This window comes from Pogona vitticeps, chromosome 3, assembly GCF_051106095.1.
Source record: "Pogona vitticeps strain Pit_001003342236 chromosome 3, PviZW2.1, whole genome shotgun sequence".
Taxonomy (NCBI): domain Eukaryota; kingdom Metazoa; phylum Chordata; class Lepidosauria; order Squamata; family Agamidae; genus Pogona; species Pogona vitticeps.
The window spans coordinates 43,899,565-43,911,989 of NC_135785.1; the positions used below are offsets into that span (position 1 = coordinate 43,899,565).

At 40.7% G+C, this 12,425-nt stretch overlaps 1 protein-coding gene across 2 annotated transcripts; it reads left to right on the forward strand.

Annotated features, from left to right (window-relative positions):
• Positions 1 to 408: 408 nt before the first annotated feature.
• NEU4 (neuraminidase 4) lies at positions 409 to 8,007 on the forward strand. 2 transcript variants are annotated; one of them, XM_020786414.3, is made up of 4 exons: positions 409 to 537; positions 2,563 to 2,787; positions 4,378 to 4,633; positions 5,601 to 8,007. In XM_020786414.3, the coding sequence occupies exons 2-4, from the start codon at positions 2,587 to 2,589 to the stop codon at positions 6,674 to 6,676; spliced, it is 1,533 nt and encodes a 510-aa protein (XP_020642073.3). In that variant the 5' UTR covers positions 409 to 537; positions 2,563 to 2,586; the 3' UTR covers positions 6,677 to 8,007. The 2 variants fall into 2 exon arrangements, with proteins under 2 accessions (XP_020642073.3, XP_078245385.1); XM_078389259.1 differs by lacking the exon at positions 409 to 537 and having other exon boundaries at positions 2,296 to 2,787.
• The last annotated feature ends 4,418 nt before the right edge of the window (positions 8,008 to 12,425 follow it).

Here is a 12,425-nt window from a genome sequence, read left to right on the forward strand (position 1 = left end):
TCTTGGATAAATGAAATAATCAGTTCACTTTTTTCCTAGATCCATTTCCCACATCTATGAGGAATTTTGAAAATTTGAGAAAGCTCTCATTGACAGAAAAAAGGACTGAACAATATCCTCATCCACCCTATAAGTGTACCCCATAAGAGTTCCATGCAAAGTCTCCCAGAGAATGAAGGAATGAAAAGGAAAGGAATGGCCATGGCTACCTGCATATGGACATTGCTGACGATGTCCTCACTGTGCTCTAACAATGAAGTCTTTGTCCTCTCTTTGCTGACTGAGTTACTGGCTGCTGGCTCAGTGTTTTCCCCTGATCATGGAATATCTAGCAAGTCCACTGGGTCAGAAGAGAGGGAAGTCATGGGGCATCTTAAGAACTGAAATGTGACAAATGAAATAGGACATCACAGAAGAGGAGAAGGAAGCTACTGAAATTGTATCGGTCAGTGGAGTGCCATTTGTGTGCAGGTTCAGATGAAGACAGATGAGGCTTTGAGGATGAAAGCTTGTGTTCCAGCAGGAAAAGGAGATTAGGTTTGTGGTTTCATGTTTTCTTTACTTCTACAGACTCTCTCTCTCTCTCTCTCTCTCTCATTTTCTCACTCTTTAATGCTTTTTTCCTTCCTACTTGTGTCTGTCATTCAGTTCTCCCATGCAAGTCTACAATATTCTATACTACTTGTGTTGATTTGCAAATATATAGGGCAAGCAGACACTGAGGCAGACAACTTAAACACCCAACAGCAAAATCTTTTGCCCCATCAGACTCCTGAGAAAGCTAGCCCCCCCCCTTCATTCTTTCTACCTGCTCCCCACAAGCACTGTGATTGGAATGTGCTGCTGTAGTTCTCTTCTGAGAGAAACGCAGCTCCTCTTCTTTCCCATTCCCTCATCATACCTTTGTGTTTTATTAACATGGTTGTGTGAAGGCACATCATCTGCTTTATGTTCTTTTCCTTTTCCGACATATTGGCAGGTTCCTGTTGTCTTTTTAAAATGCTCACATATTGAAAGGAATGCAAGTGTTTGGGACTATTCCAGTGTTCCCTTCCCATAGCCCTACTTTAGATAAATAAACATATGAGAGCTTTGCAATTAGAGGTGGAGCTGCTTTCAGCAATAGAGGACATGTGATGATCCTTCAGCGTAAGTTGTTTCTGTTTAGTGATTGCTTATTGAGAGACAATAGTAGGCTCTGTATGTATGCTGTTTGTGCAAACCTGGCAGTTATCATCTCTACAGGAATAACAGTTTTGTCATATCCTGTATGCAAAGCACCCTTCTCATTAGATTCTGTCCTTAGATCGCATGGTTTAGGTTATGTTAAATAGTCATAGATAAAATCAAGCCAGAACTGTCTCTGGATGCAAAAAATGTTGAACCTGAGGTCATCCTACTTTGGGTACATCATGAGATGACATGATTCTTTGTAAAAGATAATAATGTTGGGAAATGTGGAAGCCAGCAGAAAAAGAGGAAGGCCAAATATGAGATGGGCTGACTCTCTAAAGGAAGCCATAGGCTTGAGTCTGCAAGAGCTGAGCACAGAACATTTTAGAGATCAGTGATTCATAGGGTTGCCATCCATCAGACGTGATTTGATGGCACATAGCAGCAGCAACAACAATCTAAAAACATTTGAATTGCTGCTTGGAATGTCACCAAACCAATCAAAAGAACTGCTGTTCAACAATAAACTACATCAGTAGGTTTCACCAAAATGAGGCAGATATATACACAGTATTGAGATAAAGGGGTCAGCAAGTCAAGTTCCAGGCACTTTATCTTGCTATAACCTGTGTGAGCTGCTGGTGTGGTTTGGTGGGCAGAGTGACATATTAGGATGGGTTCAATCCCTACTTGGCCAGGAAACTAACTGGGGAGTGGCATTGATAAAACCACTCCTTAAATATCTCACATACCTTGAAAATACTATTATAATCACCATTGAGGCAGATGTGACTTGATAGCATGCATCTGTAATAATCAGAAATGGTCCAGATGTGACTTGACAGCAAATAACAGAGCAACACATATAGCCTGTGTGGTCATGGTCCCAGAGCACCCACAGAAGAATGGACTAGAAAGAGTTGCCACAAGTTGGAATTGGTTTGATAGCATATTATTATTATTATTATTATTATTATTATTATTATTATTATTATTATTATTATTATTATTATTATTATTATTATTATTATTATTATTATTATTATTATTATTATTATTTCATTTTCATTTTCGTTTTCATTTTCATTTTCATTTTCGTTTTCGTTTTCGTTTTCATTTTCATTTTTATTAATATAGCTCTGGCAGTATTTATCAGATGAGTTCTGATAAACTCAATGGTAGTCTTTGTCAAGTGCATAATGGATACAAAATGTCTATTAATAGCTCACAAATAATTGCTCATTTTGATAAGCAATAGAATGTGAGATTTATAATGGCAGAAGCTCTTTCTTGGCAACTCATTTTAACTCAAGGGACATCCCTAAGTTTTAAGTTTGCAGTATATGCATAGACACAACCCAAACCCTATCTCTCTGTTTAAAATTGTAGGCCTTTTCTCCTGCTGAAGTTGCAATGGGCTCTCGCCATTTCCCAGCCCGGACTGTCCTGTTCGAAAGGGAGACAAGTGGAGTCACTTATCGGGTGCCAGCGCTACTCCATATCCCTTGTGTATCCAAGCTGTTGGCTTTTGCAGAGGAGCGGCTGAGCATTGATGATGCTCATGCTAACCTCCTAGTGCTGAGAAGAGGCACCTTCTACAAGAACTTTGTGGAGGTAAGACAGTACAGTATTGAAATATCTAAGTAGGGCTGAAGGTTGAGGACAAGAAGAAATTATCTGTGCCACACCTTCTTTGACAATTCTTTTGTTTTTGGAGACAATATAACTGGAGTCTCCTGATACCTTGTACAATATTTGTATAGCATTCATCTGTAATTGTGAGAAATGGTCCGGAACAGATGGAATTATGCAGAGTAACCCTCCTAGTTAGCAGACCCAAGTATTGTTTCAACCTGCTCCCACTTGCCTGACCTACAGTCTGCTTGCCTTACCACTGTAGATTGATGTCATATCTCTCATAGAAGTTCACAGAAAAGAATGAGAAGAAATAAGTCACGACTCGTGTCTTCCTGAGCCATCCCAATTTGCCTTTAAACACATGAGCAGAATTATAACAGCCTATGTCAGGTCTGAGAAGGGTAATTCAGGGTATTCAAAGTACTGTATTCATTATACATCCATCCAGTAATCTTGCCAGCAACAACCATAAAAAGTGGGTGAGTAGTATTATCCCTCCTGCCATATCTTAATTACACTATTTAAACTTCACCATCTTGGACTTTTTGGTTTTTGGTCTTATCGTTTTTAAATTTGTAAATGGCCCAGAGTAGATGGGTGGGATAAAAATCTAATAAATAAATAAATATCTTTATATTACACCTGGAGACAGACTGAGTCTGAGAGAGCAGTGATCTGCATAAATTAATGGTAAAGCTAGATACATCTGAATAACCCTACCATAATAGAAGTGGCATAGATCTCCAGTGACCTGCCTCTCAGAAAACTGAATCCTGGGAAGTCCTTGAGACTTCTCATCACTTAAAAATGCAGCACTCACACTAATAATATTATTAAAAGTCAAATCACAAATTATGGGAAATACATATTTTCTGCTATGATATTTTCTCTCCAGACACGTAATTCCTTCAAAGCTCTGTGCCTGTGCAATCAGACATGCAAAGCCAATGTTCCTGTTGACCTTCTAGTGACCAATCACAAAACAAAAGGAAGTTAATTTGCAATATACAGAGTGAGGCAAATTTGTCCTAAGAAAAACGGATATCTTTTAAATTATGAGGGAGAATGAGTTACCTATGAGTTTTTCCCCTAATTTTCAACTTACTTTGATGCTGAATTAAATTTCTTGATTGCATCAACTAGACTATAGCTCGTTCAGCTTTTATACTACTCAGGATTGTGACTGTACTTAGAGGTGAACACCTAGCCCCTTCTCCTTCCATTAACATGTTTTTCTCACCTTTAACACCCGGTCTGAAGAACAGTCCTGTTGGCTCTACGCACAAGCAAGAAACCAGATTTTCCAGGGTTCTTACTTGTGTGTAAGGCCTATACATGAGTGGGAATCTCTCTTCTTAAACTATGGGGAACACAAAAATAGAGGGGACAGGGCTGGGCGATCTCCTTTAAGTGTGTTCACAATGCTGGGTTGCCTAATGGCTGAATAAGGCTTATGAGTTAACAGGTCCTAATTCAAAATAAATTATGTAGGCAAGTTCTACGTAAACTGAGGAAGAAAGGGAGAATGCAGTTGAGGCACTTAACTTCTGATATTTTCTTTGCCAGTGGGAAGACATGCGAGCCCTTGAAACAGCAACTCTGGCACATCACCGGTCTATGAACCCTTGTCCCATCTATGACGAGCTTACAGGCATGGTTTTCCTCTTTTTCATTGCTGTGCTGGGAAGAACTCCTGAAGCCTTTCAGATCCTCACAGGCCAAAATGCTGCCCGTCTTTGCTACGTGTCTAGTTCTGACCAGGGCAACAGCTGGAGCCATGTGACTGACCTCACCCAGCAAGTTATTGGTGTGACCATTGAAGGTACAGAAATAATATAATAGCTAATGTAGGATAATAGCACGGGGAGGGGGAGCTGCAGTGCTGATAGGGATAGATTGGGAGACATCTGTCCCCAACACAGATTTCAAAACATGGGGGCTGCTACAGCAAAAATGACAGTATCTTTCAGCCGTATCTTAAAATCTAACCTACATGTGTCTATGTGTGTGTCTGTGTGTGTTCTAATTCTCTCTCTCTCTCTACACACACACATACACACACACAATTGCTGGAGAATTCAATGACTTAGGAAGTTGGGTGTTTGATTCCCCACTGTGCCTCCTTGACAGGGCTTGATGATCCAAAAGGTCCCTTTTAGCTCTGCAGGTCTAAGATTATTATTATTATTTGCATGCTTGCTAGCGCTTATCTAGAGGTCTAATCATCCATTTGGTCCTGAATCAATTCAAGACAATAGTTTTTTGTGCTGTTTACATAGCCAGGCTAAGATGACTGTGACAGCAACACCATGCACATTTTCCAAATGTTTAATTGAATTGTCAGCAGTGGTATTTTTTTCCATTCCACTCATATTTGACCCTAATCTTTACAGTATTCTTGCTCTGCGGTTATATGTGGAACATACCTATCAACAAAGGACAATATTTCATGCATGTAATGAAGCAGATTCTAGTCCATAAAAGTTTTTGCTATGTTGTATCTGTTAATCTTATAAGAGGGGTGAGTAAAGTGTGAATCTCCCCAGATATTGTTATATTTCACCTCCCATCAGACATGGCCAATGCAACCAATAATGAGGAATGCTTGTCACCCTGGTCCTACATCTGGAAGGTTGCACTTTCCCCCCTCCCAACAGTTTGAGAAAGTTGTTGTTGTGTACTACAAATTCTACAATCCTGAGACCAAAACTTGGGGGTCCTGACAACTGTAGTTCAGCATCTCTTTTTGTGTTGATCCTGACACAGCTTTTTTTCCCTTTTCAATACAGACTGGGCCACTTTTGCCCTAGGCCCTGGGCATGGCATTCAGCTCAAGTCAGGCCGCCTCCTCTTACCTGCCTACGCTTACCACATTGACTGCAAAGAGTGCTTTGGGAAGCTCTGCAAAACCACACCCCACGCGTTTACCTTTTACAGTGATGACCATGGACAGAACTGGCACTATGGTGAATTCATCCCAAACCTGCAGACCGTGGAGTGCCAGCTGGTGTCAGTAGATGAAGAGGATGGAAGCAATGTACTCTACTGCAACGCCAGAAGCCCTCTGGGCTTCCGGGTGCAAGCGCTCAGCACAGATGATGGAGCAGTATTCCATTCAGGGGAGCTGGTGCAGCGGCTTGTAGAGACCCCTCACGGTTGCCATGGCAGTGTCATTGGGTTCCCAGCTCCACTTTACTATATGAATCACAGCGTTGACAGGTTCTGGAGAGCAAAATGGCCAATTAAAGGAACAGACTTCCTATCACAGCAGGGAATGGAAGAAAGACACCCTCCTTGTCCTACTTCACTCACCACGTCTCTCTGCCATTCATCTCTGTGTCATCAAGAACAGCAGGAGAAGATTGCCTCATCTAGATTTTCTGGGGGCCAGAACAGCAATGTTCATGCTCCCACTCCCTCAACTACAACACACAACAATCAATACTGTAATAAAGCCAGTAGTCCACCCAAATCAGACATTTATTTCCAGATCCCAACATGGGTGCTGTATTCCCATCCAACAAGTTCCAGATCCCGAGTCAACCTGGGGGTTTACCTCAGCACATTTCCCAGGGAGGCTGACAGCTGGAGTGAGCCCTGGATTATTTATGAAGGGCCCAGTGCCTATTCGGACCTGACCTACATTGAACTGCCTTACTCAGAGTTCTCAATAACAGGGATCCCAGCCATAGCCTTTGCCTGCTTGTATGAGAACGGAGTGCGTTCGCCTTATGAACAAATCTCCTTCAGCATGTTTACCTTACATGAAGTTCTTCAGAACATTCCTCTGGAAACTTCTTCCCTGGGATTGAAGCAGTTATCAACTGCAAGAAAAAGGAAGAGGAAGAGCTGCATTCTTTCTTAAAGCTCATTATCAGAGGTGGAAAAGGTACTTTCTGAGAGCATGGAAACCCAAGTACCTTAGCCAGCATGTTCTCACAAATGAGGGTAAAACTAGACGGGATGGGTGAATAGGTGATTAGAAACTATGCTAAAGCTTCCTTTCCATTTAATTTTCATTCACTTGAACAGGACAGTTAGCCCTCCCAAACTTTATTTAGTTGCAAAATCCACAGAGACCCAGACCAATATCATAGAGCATTTTATTATATTGTCACCACATTGAAAACTATGTCTCAGGTCATGGAATGGCCCTTTTAATTTTTTCTAGTGAACCATGATGCTGCAAAGCAGAAGTGATGTATCCTGCTTATCATTAGACTGTCTTCTTTTTGGGAAAAGGGAGAGCCACTGGAGTTTTTAGTTGAGTTCAACAAGTACGTAAGAGGAGTGAGTGTAATGTTAATCCTACCCTACCACTACTTGAACATCAAATGGAATCCCTGTGGGGATCAAAAGGTACCCAAGAATTTAGCATTTCCTTAACTTGTGTGGATTAAGCTTAATAGTAAGAATGGGAGGCAGGGTTTTAGGGAATATAATTTGCAAAGAGGAGGCAAATAACGTTTTTTCTTTCCAGCAGTGATTCTAGCAGAAAGTCCTCATCGTTTAGTGTAGCTCTAAGCTTTAAGGCGAAGGAAGGCTAAAGGTTGTGCACAGTGAATGGTGTTGCTATTTTTAAGCATTATGACATAATCTTAAAAGTAGAACCCTGAAAAGTTACTTTTTAAGACTGCAACTCCCATAGCCCAGAACTGGCATGAACAGTGGCTGGGGGTTTCTAGAAATCACAATCCAGAAATGTTCTACTGGCAATGGGTTTTGCCTGAAAGTGCACCCATATTTTCCCCTTTCTATGAGATGAATAAAACACAGGAAAGTAAAATGGCATCAAATGAACTGCTAGGGAGTGATAGCATCACCAAAAGAACATGGAGGGAGGAATCCTGGTTTAGTAACAGAGGACATGCTTTACAAGTGGAAGGTGCCAGATTCCATCCCAGACTTTTTCTAGTTAAATTAAGGATCTGGTAGTAGGTGACCCTGCAGAGCCATATTGATCAACTAGGGATATGGAATAGACACCGCCAAGTGAGATGGATAAATTTTCTCACCTGGTAAAAGTGGGCTTCCAGTGCCCTATTATATTGCAACTTCAATCATCTATATACAATACTCAGGGCTGGTTTATATCTGCAACAGCATAATGCCCTTCATGGAAGTGTATCACCCTTACTCAGGTAGATTCATAATCAAGTCACATATGGAACAGTGTCTACAGCCAAAGAAAAATCATAGTAGCAGCATCAATACAATAGAAGCATCATATATAACAGTATTGAGAACCTACCACACCTGTTGCTGTATTCAGGTGTGGTAGCTTCTCAATACATAGAGAAGCTACCACACCTGATTACAGCAACAGTTTCAGAAGTTACCATAATTTTTTTAAAATGCAGTTTCATGTGGAAAGGTAAATCCTTCTTCTTTCATAGGACTGATAGCATCTCATGAAGAACATTCAGTGACACTGCTGCATGCATACCACGAAGTACTTCTCAGCTTCAGATGAAGCAACTAATTAAACTTTATCCAGAAGTAGCTGTATGCATAATAATGTGAGAGTTTTGAAGGGGAGCCAACTTCAAGTATTAGTTTTCCAGACCAGGTAATTGTTTCCAGGCCTGGAAATGCAATAAATACATTGCTGTTTTCAATTTATTAGCAGGAATCCAGTTACTTTCAAGCCATCATTCTTATGTGAGGCTATCATGTTTTCCCAGTACTGGGTGCATTTCATTTTCTTCTTGGGGAAATATGCTTTCCTTTCATATCAGCAAAGTCGTTCTTATTTAGGAATTGCTGGTGTAGAGTTTAGTCGATGAGCATCACAGGCACCACATTGGCCATTAATATGATTGTTGACAATCTAGCTCTGTTTCTCCCATTACATTACCAGCAATGCTTACAACAACCCATCATCTCACTGTTATGAAGTGTGCCATCTCTTCTTATACAGTGTTACTGGCAGATTGAACTTGCCCAGTGTACCATTGCAGTACTGCCACAAACCACTTCTCAGCTGTGAAAGAAGCAATAAACTAGACTGGTCAAGATGGCGGCGCAAGTATTTGCAGCGGCTAGGCATTCCAGAGATCAGTCCTTATTATGGACTCTACGTGCTCAGGCACAAGTAACTTACAGTCAACAAGAATTATTATCTATTGGCAGAGAAGGTTGCAACTTTGAATCGAGGGTCTCAATTTACAACATCCCAGCTGAGCTTTTAAGACGGCCTGCATATCGGGGGGTTATTCCCCCTGCTCTCCCTGTCAGGAAGAAAAGAACACGGAGAAAATGCAAGCAGAAAAGAGGTTGCAGGGCTGGTCTACAAGTGAGGTTAGGCAAAAATCCTCACAAGCCTGCATTGCCAAGTCTTTTTGCCTCGAATGTTAGATCTCTACCCAACAAGATTGAGGAGTTGGAACTTAATATCTCCCTACAGAAAAATATTTGAGACTGTTGCGTTATGATCTTTACAGAGACATGGCTTGATTCTTCCATCCCAGGGGAGGTAATTGAACTATAAGGACTCAGAGTACATCGAGCAGACAGGTCTATTGAATCTGGGAAGAGCAGAGGTGGAGGGGTTTGTGTTTACACAAACGATAATTGGAGCACAGATGTTAAAATAATGGACATTCACTGTTCTCCTGATTTGGAGTATTTGGCAGTGAAATGCCGCCCCTTTTACCTGCCTCGTGAGTTTAATGTTGTTATAATAACAGCAATATATATACCTCCTGATGCTAACACAACCACAGCTTTGAGTTGTTTGTTAACTGCTATCAGCAAACAGTAGCAGGCCTACCCAGATGGAGTGCTGGTGGTAGCAGGTGATTTCAATCAAGCCAATTTAAAGACCGTCCTCCCTAACTTTTATCAGTATGTGGACTGTCCTACTAGAGGGGAAAATACCTTGGATCAGGTATATTGTAACATCATGCATGGATATAAGACGAAGCCATTGCCTAGCTTGGGACAGTCAGATCATATATCTCTGTTTTTGATTCTATCGTACAGACCCCTTGTTAAAAGAATCAGACCATCAATTAGAGAAATACAAGTGTGGCCAGTGGATGCAACTGAGCAACTTCAAGATTGCTTTAGGAGCACTGATTGGACACTGTTTGAGGAGGACAATGTTGATACTTATGCCTCGACAGTACTGTTTTATATCAAAAGCTGCATCGATGTTACTACTACCACAAGACAAGTACGAGTGTTTTCTAACAGCAAGCCTTGGCTAAATAGAGAAGTGCGCCTTTTATTAAAAGTCAGAAATGCTGCTTTTCATTCTGGTGATGAACTACAGTATAGAGAGGCCAGAGCTAAACTGAAAAAAGGCATTAGGGATGCCAAAGCTATGTACAGCCAGAGAATTGAGCAACACCTTGAGAGTTCTGACACTCGTCAAGTATGGCACGGCCTACGACAAATCACGGGGCAGAGTAACAAAAACAGTCTGTGTAGCAGCAGTGATTTTTTGGCTGAGCAGTTAAATCAATTTTTCAGCCGTTTTGAGGTGGAAACAGGAACAACCATTATTCCAGCACCTACTGTCCATAATACATCACTAGAATCTACCATCGACAGACAACCACTAGTACTGCAGATTTCAGATGTGAGACGCACTTTCCAGAATATTAATATTCGAAAGGCAGCTGGACCAGATGGAATCATGGGACGAGTTGTTAGGGGCTGTGCTGCAGAATTAGCTGGAGTTTTTACGGATATTTTCAATCTATCCTTGTTGCAGTGTTCTGTCCCCACTTGCCTGAAGACATCTATTATAGTGCCAGTCCCGAAGCAGTCAGCTGTGGTATCTCCCAATGATTATAGACCAGTAGCTTTAACATCTGTTATTATGAAATGTTTTGAGAGATTGGTGCTGGATTACATTAAGGCTAGTCTTCCACCTTCTTTGGATCCATTGCAATTTGCATACAGGAGAAATAGATCTACTGATGATGCTGTGTCCATCGTACTCCATACTGTATTGAGCCACTTAGAACAACAGGGAACTTATGCAAGGCTGTTGTTTGTGGATTATAGCTCTGCTTTTAACACCATTCTACCAAATAGGTTGTTTTTAAAAATGATCAACCTGGGATTACCTCAGGAGATCTGCATGTGGATAAAGGATTTTCTGACAGATAGGCCACAGTCAGTAAGGATGGGATCCCACCATTCTTCTACCCTGGTACTAAGTACAGGAGCTCCCCAAGGCTGCGTGCTAAGTCCCTTCCTCTATTCCCTGTACACACATGATTGCACCCCACTATATAACACCAATGCAATTATTAAATTTGCGGATGATACGACAGTGGTGGGACTCATAAATAAGAACAATGAGTCTGCTTATAGAAAGGAAGTACAAAGATTGATACTATGGTGTAAAGAAAATCATCTCACACTTAACATCAAAAAAACTAAAGAACTCATAATTGATTTTAGGAGGAAGAGAAATGTACATTTACCACTGTACATAAACGGTGAGGAAGTGGAGAGAGTTGGTAGTTTTAAATTTCTGGGTACTTACATCTCAGAGGACCTCTCATGGACTATAAATGCCAACGTGCTAATAAAGAAGGCACAGAAAAGGCTGTATTTCCTGAGAATGCTCGGGAAGTTAAATTTATCACAACATTTACTTCTGTCCTACTATCGTAGCACCATTGAGAGTGTCCTAACCTATGGCATTCTGGCATGGTTTGGGAGTAGCTCTGTAGCGGACAAAAAAGCTCTACAGAGAACCATTAAAATTGCCCAGAATATCATCGGGCTCCAGCTACCAACCCTGGATGATATCTTCATATCCCGCTGTCTAAGGAAATCACATACCATCCTGAGAGACTCTTCCCATCCTGCTTATAACTTTTTTGAACTGTTACCATCTGGCAGAAGATATAGAACAATTAAGACTCGGACCACACGTTTTCTAAATAGTTTTTATCCTAGAGCTATAATTGCACTTAATAATGTCCTTAAAGACCACCAGTAGTGAATAATTAGTTGGACTGTGTTACTTGGCCTGAGGTGTAGATGTTTGTATTTTTAGTGAGGGACTTCTAGTGGGTGGGGAGTGTTTGGGGAATGCTATGTGTGTGCATGTGTCTGGTCTCTGGGTGTCTGTGAATTTCGTTGTATGGGCATACTGTGTATATACTTACAATGACAATAAATTATTATTATTATTATTATTATTATTATTATTATTATTATTATTATTATTATTATTATTATTATTATTATTATTATTATTATTATTATTATTATTTATCCAAATGTAGTTGTGTGCATAATACCATAGAACACACATAGACTCATCCAGGCTTTTTGAAAGGTTCAACACTAACAAGCTCCTTGGACTTTTAATATAGGCAGACTTTGGGACAAGACTGGTTTGGGACATTTGCCAATTGTCATTTTTTAAAAAATCAATAAGTTAGAGACTTGCAACCAATGTTTTGGTGGTAAATTCCCCTGTGCACAATTTTGCCCCTCCAAGTTGCCATCATTTATTTATTCCAAAAGCAGGATACATTTCTTTCTGTCTCAAGCAATTTATTTTCAGGGATAACCTGTAAGGACTAGGGCTGCCAGGTCAAGAGCACCCTGTTCCCTGAGATTTCAGTGTGAAAAACAATGAG